Consider the following 19,631-nt stretch of genomic DNA (forward strand, 5'->3'; position numbering starts at 1 on the left):
AGTCCCTCTACTGTTGTAACTCTACTACCGTTGAGTTACTTCTATAGGCCCCCTCAGAGATTATTTAGCCCAGCTCTACCATCTTTTCCACTGTATAATAGATACAGTGTATTATCTGAGCTTGAGACCCAGGACTGACCATCAGCTATCCCTCCAGCTACAGCAGACAGTGATTACTTGAATGTAACTGACTCCGTGGAAGAATTGATAACTGGCCTCCCTATAGAGGTGTCTAACGGTGAAATTGAGGTAATTCTGTCACTTGATCCTAAAATAACTGCTCATGCCACCGCCACCCCTATATCGTCTGACAAATTAACAATTTTGAGTTGGAACATTGCCGGTTTAAATGCGAAGATGAAATTTAGGGACTGGATAGATTGGGTTACTAACTTTGATATTTTAATGTTCCAAGGAACTTGGTGTACTAGTTCTATGCTTCATGAGGGGTATAGCTGTTACAATCAAATTGTACCCGTTCTGGCTATGGGACGACCTAGTGGGGGTTTATCTATCTGGGTTAAGATTACTGCAGGAGCTAAAATTGAACCCTTGAAGGCCAATGATATGAATTTTCAGGCCTTAATTTACACTAACGGGTTTAAATTATGCTTAATTAATTTTTATAATAATGACTTCACAACACATCCAAACACAAATTTTATAAGATTGTTTGATTTTATTGATGGAATTGTCGATGGACAAAAGCATGATAAACTTGATGGCATCTGTGTAGGAGGTGATTTTAACGCACACATTTATCCCCGAACCCCTCCCTGTAAAAGAGGGGAAGAATTGCTTAATCATTTAGCCACACGAGACTTAGTTAATATCATGTAGAAGGTAAATATTACCGCAAATAAAGGACCTGTGGCCACTTATGTTGGGTGTGGGAGTTCAACTACAATAGATTATGTATTTATATCTTCCCTGCTTGGGGATTGTCTATTAGAGGCTGAGGTTGTTAGCACTATATATAGTGACCACAACCCTATTCTGTGCAGTTTTAAATCCATCAAAAAACCGGGGAAACAGAGAAATTGGGGCAAAAAACTTGGTGGCGTCAACGGACAAACTTAGGGTAGTTTGGAAGGGGATAGACAACAAGGGGGTCTTAGCCTGCACAATTAAAATTCACCCTTCGTTAGTGTCTGTCTGTTTATCTAGTGATAATTCTGGACATGACATTATCGAGGCTTTTACAGAGTTGTGTATGGCCATCAAAAAGGAGATTTCCAAACCTTCTGCCAATAATAATAATAAAAACCCCAGGTGGTTCGACACTTTGTGCTCTAAAGCAAACCGTGAATTACGGGCGGCCCTTAAAGCTGAACCACGGGACCAGTTCTTGGTGAGGAGACTGAGGTCAAGCTATAAGCACACTGTAAAAATAAGAACAGAAGTGATATTAAAGGATCATTGGGAATCCCTTGTACGCACGGCGGCACAGAGATGTTGCTGGTTTCTGGGGCGAGGTTAAGAATTTAAGATCAATTGGATCCAACATTACCCCCATAAACTGCAATATATCAGGGGATTTGTGGGTGAAGCATTTTTCAAGCATTTATGCTGCACCGCACCTATTAACGGAAACCTCCTACTCCTCTATGGCCTTTAATATCTCAATAACGGAGGTGGAAGATACTATCTCTCACAGCGCGAGCAATAAAGCACCTGGTCCCGATGGATTATCCATCGACCAAATTAAATCAGAGCCTGACTTTTGGTCACCTTTATTGTGCAATATTTTTAATAACTTAACTAACACCCCAGCCCCAGCAACCTGGTCAAATAGCATTATCGTGCCAATTTTTAAGAAAGGCGACAGACTAGATCCTGGCTGTTATCGGCCCATATCTTTAATAGATAATACCTTGAAGATCTTAGGAAGGGTCATTTTCAATAAGATCAGGACCTGGGCAGAGGAAAATATGATTTTACACCCGTGCCAACTAGGCTTTAGAAGCAACGTGGGGACTATTGAGCAATGTTTAAACCTGAATTTAATATTGGCTAAATACACCATTGCCAAAAAATCCCCATTGTATTTGGGGTTTATGGATTTAAGTTCCGCTTTTGGTTTTGTTAACGCTCCCGCTTATGGTCAGTTTTGTTAAATTATGGGTTAGATGAGTCACTTGTTTATTTTTTGGCCCACCTACATAGTGACTTGAAAGCCCGTGTTCGAATAAATAATGATGGTGAAGTCTCAGGGAACATTATAATTGGCAGAGGGGTCAGACAAGGCTGTGTCTTGGCCCCCCTGTCTGTCTTTCTGGCAAGGCCTACCTTGTCTGAATTAATTTCGCGTGCAACTTATCTCGGGAACAATCGAGGTTCCGCGCGGCGGGACGGATCCGGAGGAGGTATTTCTTGTTTTGATTTTATGACCTGGGTGGAAACGTGAACTACGGTTTGGCTGCGGCTGGGTGTGCCAGCGGGGGCCTCGATGCGCCGCGGACCCGGAGGACGCCCTTGCTGCGCCCTGTGAAGAGCTCCGACGGCGGGATGGATCAGACACAAGTGCCCCTCCCAGGAGGGAACATCCTCAGAGGTGCGGAGACACGGCCGCGATTCCCCGGGTCTCGTGGGGGTCTCTCGTCCCCCGATGCCGTGCACTGGTGGTTGACATGAAGCGGGCTGACGGCTGCCAGAGGTGCGTCACTTTTGAAGCAGTTCTCCGGAAAGCTAACTAGGGAAACTCTCTCAAACTTTGCCAAGCCTGGCTCCGAAATGTTTATGGGCTGTTTTAGAATAATAACGAAAAAAACAGTGGGACTGGTAATGAGAAAGGCAAAGTTCCGACATTGCGATCCAAGATTTTTTCTATGTTAAAGTTGATGGGAGGGCACAGCATTCCTAAACAGAAAACTGAAAGAGTGCAAGTACCAGAGCGCACTGTGACCTCAGTAGAACCAACATTTCACAGACAAGCACACCACTGCCTTTCTCCGAGGCGAAGCAGAAATGCCTCGGAGAAACGCAGTGGCGGTTTCGAATTCGGGGGCGTGTTTTCCTTTTCTCTCCTCTTGCCATTGGCTGGAGGAGATAATTAGAAAAGTTGGAAAAAACACGCCCCCGAATCCGAAAAGGACGGGGCCTGTTCGGAGTGACGGACCTCTTCTCCAATGGCTGGCCAGCATTCAAGAGGCCAGCCAATGGAGAACAGGGGAGAAGAGGGGCGGGTTCAAGCCCCTCTTCTCCAAGTCATTAAATCTCGGACCGAGACTGCGCAAGCGCAGCCTTCGAGCCGAGACCTAAAAAGGGCTTTGTATGATCTTTACCGAAAAGAGAGGGAAAGGACCGAGCTTGTAAAATCTGCTATTATAAGGTACATTCCCGTTTTGGAAACAAGTGACAGGTCTAATAATTTGCCCCAGGGTTACTTGCGAAAGAAACTAGGCAGATGGAATAGGAGTTTGCTGTTTCGTTTCAGGGACGGGAGCATTAAAAACCTACTTTGCTTCCCATTAGTCTTCCACAAAAATTCTGAAAATTTAAGCTGTCCCTGTAATTTAGGTGGAAAACAAAGCCTTTTACATTTTATGTTTTTCTGTGGTTTTTATGTAAAATATACTAAACATTACCTAATCCCGTATTTTAGAGAGAATGTACTGATGGATTTTAACCTGGCATTTAGAGATTTATTGATGCTAGGCTCGGACGATGTAATCTTCAGAGTTAGTTGTTTTCTTCAATCTGCTATACGTTCTCGAGCATCAATGATCATGGTCTGATTACTCAGTTTGCATATTGTATATTTGTATTAGTGGTAGCTCTTTTGCACATGTTATAGCTGATCAGTTGTGGATTGTCTCAACTGTAGCATATGCCAGGCTGAAATATAATGCACGTAGTACTGTAAAATAATGTTATTGTTAAGATACCTGTATTTGAAAGGAAGTTTACTTTATAAAATGAACTGTGATAGTTTCTTAAAATTTTTTTTAAATGATTGTTTTAATTTGGATGAATTGTTGTGATGTACATGTACTTTTATGGATGTTTTTAATATCCGAATAAAGATCTTTGATGATGATGAAAAGTATTTCACGCCTTAAGGAATATGTGTCAGACTCATGGCTTAGTTGACTGCTGGGAGTTGTTAAAATCAAACGATCCAGGGTACACTTATTTTTCTAATCCACAAATGCCCCATGCTAGATTAGATTACATGTTTATTTCTAACTCATGTAATTCAATTTGCCATATAGAGAAACTACCACAAGTACTATTGGACCATAATCCGTTAGTACTAGAGCTGGAAATAGAGGTAGCCAATTTTAACTCTAGGTCCTGGACATTTGACAGAGCTTAACTCCCGGATACTGAATATTGCACCCATATAAAAAGCTGGATCCCAATATTTTTGGAAGAGAATATAGGGAGTACCACAACTGAGGTGGTATGGGATGCCATGAAAGCAGGAATTTGGGGGGAAACATTGCAATATTCCCTGAAACTTAACAAGCAGTCGCTAAAGACATTACAGGATAACCTGGTGGTAGCAGAAGAGAATTTGTTCAGGGCGGTTAAGGAAGGTCAGGATCTTGGGTCAACACAACGGCGGATAGCAATTGCAAAGGCAGCCATTATCAATGTATTTACGGACAAAGCTGTAAGCAAAGTTGTAACACGGAAGGAAATCGTTTATGAACTAAATGAACAGGTTGGCTACCAACTAGCAGTTTGCACCAGGCAGCAAACGAAACCCAATATAATTCGAGGAATTATCGATCCGGAGATAGGGCAGACCACCATTCCAGATTCCATAAGGGATGCATTTGGGAGGTTTTATTGCTCTCTCCATACGGCTGATGACAAGAGGGATCAGGGGGATATTAAAGGGTACCTAAATCCCGTACCATATGAGAAATATGAAAAAGAAGAACAGGAAAGCTTAGATAGCCCACCATGCTGATCAGAATTATGGGTGACCTTGAATAGCTTAGCAAAGGGGAAGTGGCTGGGACCGAAAGCATACCAACCGAGTTTTACGTCATCTTCGCGAGCCAGTTAAAAAAAAAAATCCTTAATGAACTATTCGTATATATTTAACGGAGGGCAACCCCCGGATCATGGTCACGAGCAAAAATTGTGGAGTCCTTAAAATAATTTTTTTTAAAAAACCCTGGCACAATTGGGTTCATACCGCCCCATTACATTAATAAACTGCAAATCAAAAATGTACTCAAAATTACTAGCGAGCAGATTAAAACGCATTATATACAAGGTTATTTCAGAGCGTCTGACAAAGGTTTGTCCCTGGGAGGTCCACAATAAACCACACCTTGAGAGTTATCACACTGTTTGATATCACTACTGTTGCAGGAGACCCTATGGCATTGGTTTTATTAGATGCAGAAAAAGCCTTCCATAGGGTCTCCTGGCAATATCTGTGGATTGCCGTGTCTAGGATCGGGATAGGGGAGGGATTTATTCAAGCAATTAAACAACTATATGTCGAATCTTCAGCCGCAGTGATGGTGAACGGTATACTCTCGAAAGAGTTTCCAATCTCTCGGGGTACCAGGCAGGGCTGCCTATGCTCCCCTCTTTTGTTTGCGATCTATATTGATACATTTATTCGTAGATTAGAGAACAATGGCCAAATACCAGCAATATGGTCTCAGAATTGGGCTACCAAGACCCTCGCCTACACAGACTATATTGCTTTCGTGATGGCAGACTTGCACTCTGCATTAACGGTAATTGAAGAGGCAGAATGCTTCAGACCCAGGTTGTCCTCAATGATGAGATCAAGATGACGGGCTAACGGGTGGTAGAAAAGGCTATATACCTAGGCATCAGTGTTACCTCCAGGTTAGACAATATGGTTAAGGAGAAATCTGGAACCCGTTGTGCGCAGTATGAAAAAGGACCTCCAAAAGCTAAACAACCTTTTTTTTATCCATGGGAGGAAGATGCAACGTCATAAAAGTGCTCTTCCTTCCTTCCATAAATCTTATATCGTTTTAGAGCAATATGTTTGGAATTCACACCACAGTGCTTCAAGTTAATAGAGCATACATTCTCTCGATTTATCTGAGCATATGCACGACCACGGCAGGCATTTAGGTTTCCCACTCTGCCTAGGGATAGAGGGGGGGCTGGCTCTCCCGAATTAGAAATATTATTGGGCCACTACACTAATACATAGCCAAGGGTTATTACAGACCCAATCGGACAATGGACAGATAAAATCCCCTCCGCCTTTGAACGTATATTAGGGAAAGAAACCAGTGGGTGTCTGTGGCACCAGCTGCAGGACAGCTACTAAAAAAAAAGTCTGGTTCAAGACCCTCTTTAGTGTTTTTAAAGTATGGAGTGCCATACGGAGAGTATGTGGAATTGGTAGATTACCATTCTATACACCCTTAGATAATAATTTTGCACTTGCGGAAGTTTTTAGAGATGCTTGCGTGGGAAAATGGAAGAGGGCGGAAATTAATCGGATTGGTAGTGCTTTTTCCCCCCCACTGGTCTTTGATCCTTCAAAGAACCGAAAGAAGATTTTACTTTGGATTGGCGACATTTTTTAAAATGTATCCATATTAGATATTTTCTTGTACAGAAAGGAGGGGGCAGGCAAAATTTGAGAAAGTTGAAATTATTGAAAGAATAAACCAAGATAAAGTAAGATCTATTGGGGGGATACACACACTTATAAAAGCAGCCCTCCCAAATGTCTGGACAAGTACTCCAGAAAATGGCAGGTGAAAGTAGGAGTGTCAGACGAGACATTTTTGTATGCCCACGAGTTATCGAAGTGGGTTTTAATGTCTACCAGGCTACAGGCACAGTTTTATAAAACTTGCTTTTTGTGTTATACACCTGACAAAATCGCAAAATGGGGTGGAGGGAAGGGAACATGTTGTCCTCACTGTGAATTTTATAATACAGATAGTGTTCATATTTTTGCATCATTTCATGTTCTGCAAAAATGTATTAAAGACATTATGAATTTTCTATCGGAAGTTTTAAAAACGGAAATAATTGTCTGAGAATGTAATCCTGCTAGGGACTTTTGAGACTAATCGGCTAAGGGCAGGGCATGAATTGATTTTTATTTCTATGGCGGTTTTACAAATGTTTATTTGAGGCTGCCTGGTTGGATTCCAATGCCCCAGCTTTTCAACAATGGCTTGCCAGGTTGCTAACAATGTATAGTCTAGAAATAGCCATATAGGCGAAAAGGGAGTAATCAGCGTAGAAAAGGTATGAAAATGTTTAACCCTCTACGTGTCTGGATCTAAACTCAAAGCAAGAAATGAAGATGAAGTAAGAATATGTACTTTATCGTATTTGCACTAGTCACTTTAGGACAATATCTTTTCTGGGGTTATTTTTGTTATTTGTAATTAATGAAGTAAATTGTATTGTAATTAGAAATAGGAGATGGAAGTAGTTTACCACGTTACATGAAATAATGTAATGAATTTTGGAATGTATATGGCGTATTAAACTTTTCTCCTGTCTGAGCAGGGGGTGGCGGAGTGGGTGGGATATGTGTGGGGTGAAAAATGCAAAATGAATAAAGATGGTTACAAAATAAAAAAATAAAAAATGCTTGACAAATTTAACATTCCATACTTGGTGGACATGGCTTTGCATCATTCAAAGTGTAGATTACACAACCTACCACAAAACACACTCTGCATTCTTCTAGGAAACTACACCCTTGATGTCTACCTACAGAAAAATTTGCCAAAATTGATCCATGTCAAACACTTAAAGAATTTTACAGATATCACAAGGATCTCCCATGTCACTTTTCTTTTAAGAGGGGTACTATTCAAACAATAACCAGATCTAGAAGAGACCGCCCCCTTTAACTCTTAACTTCCATTCTCTGTGTATCCCCTTTATATGCCACTTTCCAGTAAGAATTATTGCCTCCCTCTAGGTACGCCGATCCACATTCCATATTATACCAAAAAGTAAATTCACTTACCAAGCCAAAGGTGTTTCACTATATTAGACTTTGACAGGCCAATTGGGTCCAACATTTCGTGTATTCAAATGCTTCTAATTTCATTAAAAAAAAATTGTAGCTTCTACACCACCTGTGTCTTATCAGACGCTGGGATCATCATTCAACTCTTCTATTCACAATGGTGTATTTAATGTAACGCTTATCGGACCGCTCTCTGAGATTTATCACGTACCAAAGTTATTTTTCAAAAAATGTAATAAAAAAATACTCCATTTTAATAATTACTTCTCTATGCAGTCGTATAACCTGATGTACTTGGGTGAAACGCTTCCATGTGAAATACTTTTTCTCCCAACTGTCGCAGGTACCCACCAGGGAAGCCAACTTTCCCCACTTCTCTTTCTGCTGGTTACTGAGCCATTGCTAGCGACACTTGGGTATAATCCCGATATTAACAGTATTAACTTCAGCTCTTGCAGGCAATTGGTAGCTGCATAGGCTGAGGGCGTTCTGTTATTTACCGAGGAGGCTGATTGGGTCATTCCCCGCATTATGCAGGAGCTAGAGAGGCACTCCGTGTCAGGCTGCTCCCTTAACAGGGACAAAACCGAGGTCTTACCACTAAATATCCACTGTACTTCCTCAGTGATAGACTATTTGAGTTTGAAATGGCAGCCAGAAGCCCTTAAATATGTAGGTATCTGGTTTGGTAGAGACTTGAAAAACTCAATCACCATTAATGACAATAAAACACTGACCAAAATAAAAAAATAAAGTTGAACGCTTGGTCTCCCAAACTTGTTACCTGGTGGGGTTGGGCCGAAACTGTCAAAATGAAAACAGCTCCACTTGTTAATTTATTTTCCAGTATGCTCCCAGACGTTCCTTCCCCCCTCCTTTTTTAAAACCGTGGACAAACACATCTCTGAATTCCTACGCAATGACAAGAAAGCGAGGATCTCCATGAATACTTCGAAAATGAATAAGACCAAAGAGAGCCTAAACCTTCCCGACTGTCCAAGATATCAACAGGCTTTCAAGGCCTCTGATGGTTTAGGACGCAGGATGCCCACTTCATCATATTCTGGAAAGCTTTGTTACATGCCAAATAGTTTTAAGGCTGATCTCATGCACAGGCTCATAGAGCCAGAAGTTACCCTTTGCTCGGCTCTGGTGGGCTCTCTCCGAGTATTTGTTGGCTTGCGCAGCCTTCAGAATGACAGGTTAACTCTCATAGGATCGGGGGGGGCGCTAGGTGGCGCACGACCAAGATGGCCGCACACCAGTGAGGCTCCTGCCCTGCCGAGCGGAACAATATCCTTAAGCCCCATCCTTGGCTAAAACTAAGCTCTGTTTTCTACACCACAGAAGACCGGAATCGCCACTGATCACGGCGGTGCCGTTTCTGGACGAAGGAGACCGATCGCGACGAAATGGCAGACTGATGACGGTCCCTACGGACGGCTGCCCCTCCGGCCTCGTGAGGGAAGACGGCTGTGACGGCTAGGCGAGCCCAGGGTCGCGTGGGCCCTGCGGGCGGGTGTGGTTTGCCGGCCCGTCATACTACTGTATGCCGTAATAGCACTGTGCTCCTCCGAGGCGGGTGCCTCTGCCGGATCCCCTGCCTAAGGACACTGCGCAGTATAGCGCCTGGCCCGATAGACCTTCACCGTCCCCTGATCAGGTGTAGCTGCCATAGCCCGGGGGGAAGGTGGGGAGACAGCCGCCATTTTGACTGACGGGCGCCACGGGAACCAGCACAAGATACTGCAATAGTAGACACTGGCGGGTGACCTACGCAAGCATAACTGTGTGCGGCGGGGACCCAGCGGAGCCTCTCCCTTCTGTGATCGTGTGCAGCATCGCCACCAGAGTTGTCATCCTGCAAATACCCATAAAGAATACGCTGCGTGACGGCCATTTTGAGTGAGGTGCGGAGTCCCTCTGGCACCGTTGGCGGCTGACTGCGGGGGGCGGTGCGGCACTCCTGACAGCCACGGATTAAGGCTGCGAGTCCCGACTATCTCCGGCGCATCTAGTGGTGGCTCCCTGCATTGCCAACGATTCACACTGTGACATACCGCCTCTTAGCACCACCAGCACACGCGAGGAGCGGGCACAAAGAGAAGGTTGGGCCGATGCCCGGAATAGTAAGGAGGACGGACAGCTCAGCAATACAGTTGTGGGGGTTGGAGGGAACAGTGGGCCCAACACGCCGAACACCTGTGCCGCTCTGACAGGCTTACGTCCTGGGCGCTCTTGGGAAGGACTTACTGGGGCAGCCTCCAGATACATCTCGACGTCTAGGGAGTGACGGTATATACCGACACTACGCCCGAGGGCGCCCCGTTAAGTCTCAGCATGGGGCGAACCAATACCAAGCAGACAAAATTGCCATTTGAAACACGCAAAACACCCAGGTCCAGCTCGGCGGATCACGCAGACTCGGATAGCATGGACACTCAGGAGGAAGATTGGAAGGCGCTCCTACTTGGTATGAAACAAAGCCTCACAACCATCGCTGAGAAAATAGATACCATGAATACACGTATGGACTCAGTTGTTAATAAACTAGACCACCATGAACAACGTCTCAAAGAAGCAGATAGAGTGTCTGACCTGGAGGATGGCGCCACGGCAAACAAAGAACATGTTTCGCAGATGGATAAATTGCTCAAAATAATTGCAGATAAGAACGAGGATTTAGAAGCCCGATCCAGAAGAAACAATGTGCGCATCCTGGGCTTGGCGGAATCGACCAATACGGGTCGCATGGAAGACTTCATTGTAAAATTGGTCGTGGAGCTGTTCGGTCGAGACTCCTTCTCTGCCCACCTCACGGTGGAGAGAGCGCACAGATCCCTGGCTGTCCGCCCACCCCCTGGAGTACCACCTCACCCAGTGATAGCACGTTTTTTAAACTACAGTGACGGACACGGTGTTTTGCCTTGCTCAAGAGAAGAAACAAGTCCACTATGAAAACACCATACTATCGTTCTTTCCAGACTTCACGCAAACCGTGCAAGATGCAAGGCGCAAATTCACTGCTGTGAACAGGGGCGGCCTTAGGCATGTGCAAGCTGTGCACCTGCACAGGGCCACCAAACCCCAGGGGCCACCACGAGGAAAGGGATACAATACATATTCGTGGCGGCCCCTGGCAGGGATTTGGCGCATGAACGACTGAGGCGTGCTAAATGCAATGTGATGCATGCTGAATGGTTGTTATACTCTTTTCCTTTCTAACCCAGTCTCGTCTGTGTGGGGTCGGCCTTGTTTCGGGCTCTTCTGGTAGGTCTTGTGCTTGTTTAGAATCGAGCTTGTTTTAATAGTCCGGATCTGGCACCTCCGGAGGCTCTCATGCGCGCGCATGCGCAGTGCCCGCGAGTCCTGCAGCGAAGGGGTTACAGAAGCACCACGCAATCACTGGCGGCAGGAGGGGTGGCAGCACCCGTGCCCGGCGTGCAGCAAGCAGCACCGAGACCGGCCGAGGCCATGCACCGGCGCGCCTAGAGACCCTGGGCAAGAAAGGCCGCCTTGCAGAGGATAGCATGCCAGTGTGCAACCTTTGGTGCCAGCTGCAAGGTGAGCAGCCCGAGGGTCAGGGCATGGGGAGGGGGAGTGAGGAGGTCAGCGTGTGCCACTGCAGAGTGAACCCGAGGGAAGGTGAGCCATTGGACGAGGGTGTGGGGAGCCCTGGGGAGGAGGGCAGATTAGGCGTAGGAATGAATCCCAGCCCGTGGGGGTGAGGAGCCGGGGGCGTGGGGAAGGTTGGGTGAGGATGTTATTGTAGATGGTGTGTGCTTTGGGTCTGGGTGGAGGTAAGCCATGTGAGGTGGCGAGCTGGAGGTATTCTGGTGGTCATGGGAAGGGAGGGCATGATGAATCGTGAGAGAGAGCCTCTCTCTCACGATTCATCTCTGAGAGGGCGCGGGTCGGAGAGGTGGTCACCGTGCGCCAGGGGTAGGGAGTGGTACAGATCGGCGCTGTATGTTGAGGGAAGAGTGAGTCAGGAGTGCAGGGGCGGTGTTTACTTATGGCTGAGGGGAGGCATGGTGACTTTTGGAGGTGTAACTTGGGAGGCACGGTCGTATTGGGGGGGAAGAGGAGAGCAGGGTACGAGGTGTTAGACGTAATGTTAAGGATTCATTAAAATGATTACAATTACTTATCAACAATCATGAAAACAGAGTATGAAGCTGATACTTGTGATCTAATGAGTGGACCTGCCTGCACAAATCTTTTAAAACATCAAGTGTTCGAATGTACTTGGCATTTGGTTATGTCTGTTTATATGGTGTTGAGGCAGACATGAAATGCAAGCACCTATGGATGGACGCCTGGAATAGGATGGCAGTGCCTACCCATGTTAACTCAATCTAATGCCCTTTTGCAGAGACCTTGGTAGGAGACTGGCTTCTTGATCATTTCTTTAATTACATTCCAGTGCTTGTCATGTGACTAGCAGAGAAAACTAGTTTAACTAGTCCTCAGTTTGCAATTGGTGAAGCAGCCTTCTCTGTCCATACTAGGGGCATAGTTACCATTGGTTCAGCAAGTACAGTGGTACTGAGACCCAAAACCCTCAGGGGCCCATTGAACCCTGATAATTGCTATATTTTACTTCCTGAGCAGCAGCCAAAGGGGCCATTTTCCTTGCTTATGCCACGTCCCATGGGGTCGTTGGTACGCTGTGCTAGTGATTCATACGTCTGCTTGAAAGTTGTCTCCTGACTGGATGTTCCTTGCACATTCATTTTGCTTCAGTGAACCTCTAGTGCCTTTTCATAGCCTTAGGACTCACTGTAATTAATCCTTGTTTAATAGGTGCTCTGAAAGCGAGCAGAACTGGTTGCTGAAATATGGCACTATACAAGAAACCTTAATTAAATATATTGTATTTTGTCTTTTGACAATGTGGTAAAGTGGACGAGTCTTTGGTTACCTGTAGGCTGTCTTCAGGATCAGTTAGTGACGTACTGAGACAGGTCTCTGTGTGCCATGATTTCAAGGTAGCTTACTCTCTTCCTGCTAAGGTCACTTCCCAAATAGATCATGAACTATTCTCCAGGCTCTACTGTTCTCAGTGGACTGAGAAAACAGACCTTGTATGCCAAGTCACATGATCTACCCTATAGTTTTAGAACACTCTTCAAATAAACCTTCCATATGTGGCTAGTCCTCATAATGTGTCATACATGTAGTGGGAAGGGTAATTACTATCAATCAGTCAGGGTTTGTAAAGCTCAGCTGCTTCACACATAAGGGTCTCGAGGCGGTGTGGGATTCATGCTGCTGGATCATGCTGCTTGTTGGTTGAACAGCGAGGTCTTGTGGTCCTTCCTGAACTGCTGGAGTGATGGTGAGGCTCTGAGGTGCAGGGGGAGGGTTTTCAGGTCTTCACTGCCAGGTAGCGGCCTCCACTGTTTTATCAGCGGCTGCATTGGATGGCTGCTAGAGGGATGGTTCTGGAACATATTTTCCTGGTAGGTTGGTGGAAATTCACTCGTTCATTAAGGTATGCTGGTCCTTCATTGTGTAGTCCAGGGAAGACATGGCTTGGCAGTTCGGGCTGGACTGTTCCCATGAGGCACAGGGTCAAGGCTGATTTGCATATGGCCATGTCTGAACTGGGGTGGTGTGGTGAGCAAAAAAACGATGGATTTAGGCCCAGATCTCTGTACTGGGGTGAATGTATGACATTGTTCTGCATTCTGTCCATCAACTGTTGTTTTTGCAAGAAAATAAAAATGACACATCAAAATCTTTCAGCAGCCGCCACTGCTGATTGTCTTCTTTTTTTCCCTACCCACTGCTAGCCTCGCCCGCTGCATTGCAAGCAAAATGAAGAGAATTCGAGTACACAAATCTGGTTATTCTAAATGAAAGAGAAAGGTGGCTCAGCAGGCTTTCGTAGTGTCACAGGAAGGAGCAATCCTGAACTTTATCACCCAAGGGAAACCTAAAGATGGAGAATCCTCTGGCCCGAGTACTGCTGATGCACTAGGTAAAACAGGCGCTGACGACCATAAAGAAGAACAAAAAAATGATGATATCCATGAGCAGAATGATACTCATGAGCAGACCAATGAAAATGAACAAGGTGACTCTGAAATTGATACAAACATGCAGCAATTACCAATTTAGGATGAGGATTATTACAAAAGACCCTCAGACAGAGAAACTGAAACATCATTCATCGGTCCATCAACATCTGGCATTCTGAAGGAGGTTCAGAATTTACAGACGGATGATGCTGGTATTGAAAAGGAAGCCAAAGAGCAAGACCATGTTACAGACCCGTGTTCTGAATATGATTTATGTGATTGGAGGGATCCTACTTCGTGGCCGAACTCTCTTACGGACGCGCAACGTGTTTTTCTTGTTGAAAGGGGTCCCTCCAGAGACCCAGATTCTAAAACAAAGTATCCAAGAGATGAGCACTCAAAAAGTAAACGTCGTTTTTCTGTTACCATGTTACTGGTCATCTAACGCCTTTTCTGGACGTTTTATTAAAACACCTTCCTGAGCTCCGCCCCGCCCGGACCCCCTCTTCCGGGGCCCCCTACCTGCGCTCCCTGCACAGGGCCACCATGAGCCTAGAGCCGCCCCTGCTGTGAAGAATAAACTACAGGCGTAATTGATTCCCTACGCTGTGATGTACCCAGCGAAACTAAAGATAACACTCCAGGGGAGGCAACATTTCTTCCAAAACCCACAACAAGCAGAGGACTACCTCAAACGGAATCGTCGAGCTGCATCTGCCGGAACGGGCAGGCAAGAACACTCCAGATCCCAGTCTCCCCTATCAAATCCAGACTAAGACTAGCAACTGCTACCGAAACACGCGTGATCAGCATTGGTGATCTGAATCCGAGAAACTGGCCTACATTGGGGATGTATTGAAGTTTATATATCATTATTATCTGTTCCGCCCGGACTCTCACCTCCCTCCTGCCATGGCTGCCCGCTGATGCAGCGGTGTAGCGGGTAGGTGCAACAGTGGAGGAGAGTGGGTATGGCGTGAGCCCCTAGTGACTCTCCCACGAGGGTGTTCCCCCCAAATCTCCTACAAGGAGGGACAGTATTGGTTGGACTGAAGGTTCTTAACAGTAGGGGGGGTACGTATGCCCGGCGAGTTGGGGATGCCGGAGTGGGTGGGGGGAGGGTGTTTTATGTTTGATGCAATCTTGTTATCTACCCAGTTGGTTAGCAGGGGCAATATAGTATTCAGTCGCAGGCACGATAGACGAAGGCATGACAGACATCACACGGGATATTAACAATCTAAATGTATGATCATGGAATATACGGGGTCTGAATAACCCTAGGAAAAAGAGGCAGGTACGAGGCTACTTAGACATAGCATCGCAGTCGCACTGCTGCAAGAAACACACTTGAATGCGGAACTCGTACCTCAATTCGCTGCGAAATGGGCCTCATATCGTTATTTTGCATTGTACTCCGGTTACTCTCGGGGAGTGGCCATTTTCAAACGAGGAGTGAGGTTCATGCCCAGTGGGTCAGAAGCGGATACTAATGGGAGGTACTGCCTGGTATGGTATGGGGGAGGCTCAACTCATATGACGTGACAATCGCGAATTATTACGGACCCAATACTGACGATCCACATACTTTGCTTTTACTATGGAGTAAAATCCAAACGATAGGTACCACTTATGTTATAAGTCGGGATGGCGCATTGGCTAGTACACGTAACCCATGTGGCTCACACATATTCAGATCATTCCCCCGTGGTGATGGAGCTGCAGCCCCCGATAAGCCACACCCCGTATAACAGTTAGCGTCTCAATCCCCTGCATCTCCAAGACACAGTTTTTAGGACGGAAATTGAGCGGGAAATTAAGGAATTTTTTTAACGGAATGTGCAGTCTGTTTCCAGCCTCACTGCTGTCTGGGAGGCATTTAAGGTCACAGCCAGGGGATGGTGTATCTCAAAGGGTGGGGGCATACTCAAAACTCTACGCAGGGACCTGCATAGCCTGGAAGGGGAACTTAACGCGCTAGAAACAGAGCTTCAGGCACACCGAATGATGGGGCACATAGAGCTAAAATACGGGAAACACTCAGAGAATACGAGGAAACCACGAGCAGGGAAAGTAACTTCTGAGGGAAACCATACCTGGCCAGCGTTTATGGTGAAGGTGATCGTCCAGGGAAGGTTTTAGCACGCATGATTAGACCCCCGACCCCCCCCCCGCCCCCCGCTCAAGTTCTCAAACTTTGTCGCGGAGATACAAGATGCACAGGGGACCATATATAGAAACCTCTCTGATCAACTCAATATGTTCAGGGAGTACTATAAAACACTGGCACCCCGCTCGATTTGCCACAATACTTAGAGGACACAGCATTGGCATGGTTAGGACCTAATCAACAAAAATTTCTGAATTTGGAATTGGAGGTGGACGAGATTACTGAGGCAATAATGCATATGAAATCAGGGCGAGCCCCGGGCTCAGACGGCCTGCCAATAGAATTTTATAAAGCCTACGCACCAATTTTAGCACCCATCTTGAAAGAAGTGTTCTATGCGGCGTTAGAGGAGGGCAGCCTACCGAGAACCATGCAGGAGGCTCAAATAACCGCGCTACTAAAACCCGGCAAATCCCCGCTACACTGTGCATCATACCGACCCCTATCTTTGCTGAATTGTGATACTAAAATCCTAGCAAAGGTGTTAGCGATCCGCCTCAGTTTTTCGATGGAAAGATTGGTGTTGCCGGATCAGGCGGGATTCATCCCAAATCATGCCACATCCCACAACCTTAGAACACTTTTAGCAGTACTGCAAGACATAGATCCCAATTGCTCAGCGGTGGCGGTTTTTGACGCCACCAAGGCGTTTCATTCAGTGGAGTGGGATTACCTGATGGGAAATCTGAGTTACATGGGGATGCCCTTTACCCTCTTGAACTCGGTTAAACTGCTGTACACGCGGCCGATAGCCACAGTCCTGCTGAATGGTGCACGTTCTTCTCACTTTACCGTTTCCAGAGGCACGAAGCAGGGATGTCCGCTATCCCCAATTTTATTTGCTTTGGCCATCGAGCCCTTGGCAGCAAAGCTACAACAGCATCACAATGAGAGATCCCTGATTTATCCTGCTAGACAATTGCTCATCTCCCTCTATGCGGACGATATGACCCTGTATATCAAAAAGCCTCAAGAGAATCTTAATCCTGTGTTGAGGGTGATAACCAAATTCAGCGCCATTTCTGGAATACAAATAAATTGGACTAAATCTGCAGTTATCCCCTGGTTTGGGAGAGTGCCGAGTTAAAATACCTAGGGGTACATAAAACCAGGGATGCGTGCGAATTATGGCGTAGATATTGACAAGACAACATCACCATATGGATACGACTACCACTGTCAATGGCAGGGAGGATATCCCTTATTAAGATTATTCTACTACCAAAATGCCTAAATGCCTGTATCTCTTAATCAACATCCCATACCATCCCAGGAGGTCCTTCTTTAACACACTTAAGACACAACCTATAAGACTTATATGGGGCGGGAAACAGGCGCGGCTCAGCCTAACCACATTGATGTTGCCGTACCAACAGTGGGGATACGATGTTCCCAATTTTGAGTACTATTACTATTGTGCGCAGGCACATTTCGCAGTTTACTGGGTTCACCCGCCTCCCTTCATGCCTCATCTGGTGGTGGAAGACGGCTATATGTCGCCGATGCCTCCAGAGGGCTACCTCTTTACTAGGGCGAAGGAGCGAGAGCGAGACCCCTCCGCGGTGGACTGTACTCTCGCTGCGTGGAGACAGATTGCGCGCAGGTTAGGAGCCCCCATGATGTATTCCCCTAGGATGCTCCTGCTACGTAATCCCTTATTGCAAGTCACAAATGAGGGGATATGCCGCAAACTGCTTGATGGTCTGCATTACACCACCTGGGGGGGGGGGTCTATATATCGGGGGACAATTTCGCTCTAGGGCACAATTCTTTGGCACACGTGCCCACAACCATGGACACCTTTATGTATATTCGACTTAGGCAAAGCGTAAAAGCGGTAACCCCTGCATTTCCCTAAGAGCCAGATATATTTCCACCCCTACATGACTTATTACAGGCGGAAGCCCCACGACAGGTCACATCACTCTTGTATAAACACATACAGAAAGCGCCACCTCCCCAAACTCCACGGGCCAGACGGGAATGGGACAACAACCTAGATATACCACTCACAGACGAGCTATGGGAATTTAGTTGCAAGCAGACGGAGGAGGTCACAGGCAATAGTAGGCTACGCCTCATACACTTAAAATTTCTGCATAGATTATACCATACTCCGGTCAAACTGCACAAACTGCTACTGCGGGAACATGACAACTGTGCAAGATGTGGAAGGGAAGGAGCAGATTTAATAAATTTAGTGTGGAGCTGCCCTCAGGTGGCTGCCTACTGGACACAGGTTTTTGACGGGATGTCCAAAATGATAGGTGCTCAAATATCCCCGAACCCGCTCATGGCTCTTCTAGGGCTCACTCAGGACATAAAAACAGTGCATAGGAAATATTTGGCAATGGGTTTGCTCCTAGCGAAACGTAAGGTAGCATGCAAATGGGGACGGGGGAGCGCTCCTAAGTTCAAGGAATGGATAAATACGATGTCCACGTGGCAAGATCACATGTATTATTATGCCGTAATATTACCCATAAAATCGCGTCCGAAAGACATCTGGGGACCCCTGACTGTCTTTCTCCTGGGGAACGAGACAGTTCAGGGAGAGGGCCAGGGAGGGGGTGGGGAACCAGGAAGGAGGACAGTCCTAGAGCCCGCTCGTGGTCCTCACAGGCAGAATCTGAGGCATTGTCGAATTGCAGTGAAATTGTGGCAAATGAGTAGTGATGCTGGATAGTGGGATGGGTGATTTTTTGGGTACCTGCCATAGTGGTAGGAGGCTAAACTACCCTCCTAGTTTAAGCAGTAATTGTGATGTCTGCATATCGCATACCCTAATGACCCCGTATACTACGAAATGTAATGCTATTTGTATACTATAATCATGTGCTGCCCTATGATCGCTGGATGGGGGTTTTGCAAATGTTAGATAAGGGGGGCGGGGGGGTAGTTGATGCTATGCAACAAATTTGTACGGGAAGGTGTAAGATTAGCGCATCATTAATGCACCTGAATTGTTGATTGACATTACACTGATGTACTGTAAAAGCTTGGGTCGTGAGCACATTACCTCTCCACGAGTAATTTGTATTTAGAGATGTGATGAACACGCACAGATGGAGGTGAAGTAAATATATACATGTAATAATACTCGGACTCACTTGTCGAATGGCAAGTGCTCCCTGTGGGTCGACAGTCAACTCCGCCAAATGAACTTCGAACTCTGCAAACAGGAGTAGAAAGAAAAGCCAAAGTGAATAGAGTTTTGTACAAATGGTGAAAGTGATTTGCGAATCAGACATTCCCTTCTGTATGCAGCACGCACAGACTTCAAAGCTGCTACTGGTTATGTGCAAAATGAAGTTCACAATGTAGTTTTCTAGGATTGTCAGATTACTAAAGTACTGCTCCCTTCTGAGAATTCATGATCAATACTGTAATTTTCCATTATAACTGCTTTTTTTTAAAACTCACCCGAAAACAAAATTAAATATTCTTTAAAAAAAAAAAAAAGACGATGGAGGCAACA

General features: G+C 45.9%; 1 protein-coding gene across 1 annotated transcript in view; it reads right to left on the reverse strand.

Moving 5' to 3' along the window:
* LOC146866699 (importin-9-like) overlaps positions 1–19,631 on the reverse strand; it is an 89,032-nt gene that overhangs the window by 39,412 nt on the left and 29,989 nt on the right. The window contains exon 2 of the mRNA XM_085600436.1: positions 19,264–19,325. Coding sequence (XP_085456562.1) covers positions 19,264–19,325 — 62 coding nt within the window. The remainder of the gene's footprint in view (positions 1–19,263; positions 19,326–19,631) is intronic.

The sequence above is a fragment of the Triturus cristatus genome, chromosome 1_2 (genome assembly GCF_964204655.1).
Source record: "Triturus cristatus chromosome 1_2, aTriCri1.1, whole genome shotgun sequence".
NCBI lineage: Eukaryota > Metazoa > Chordata > Amphibia > Caudata > Salamandridae > Triturus > Triturus cristatus.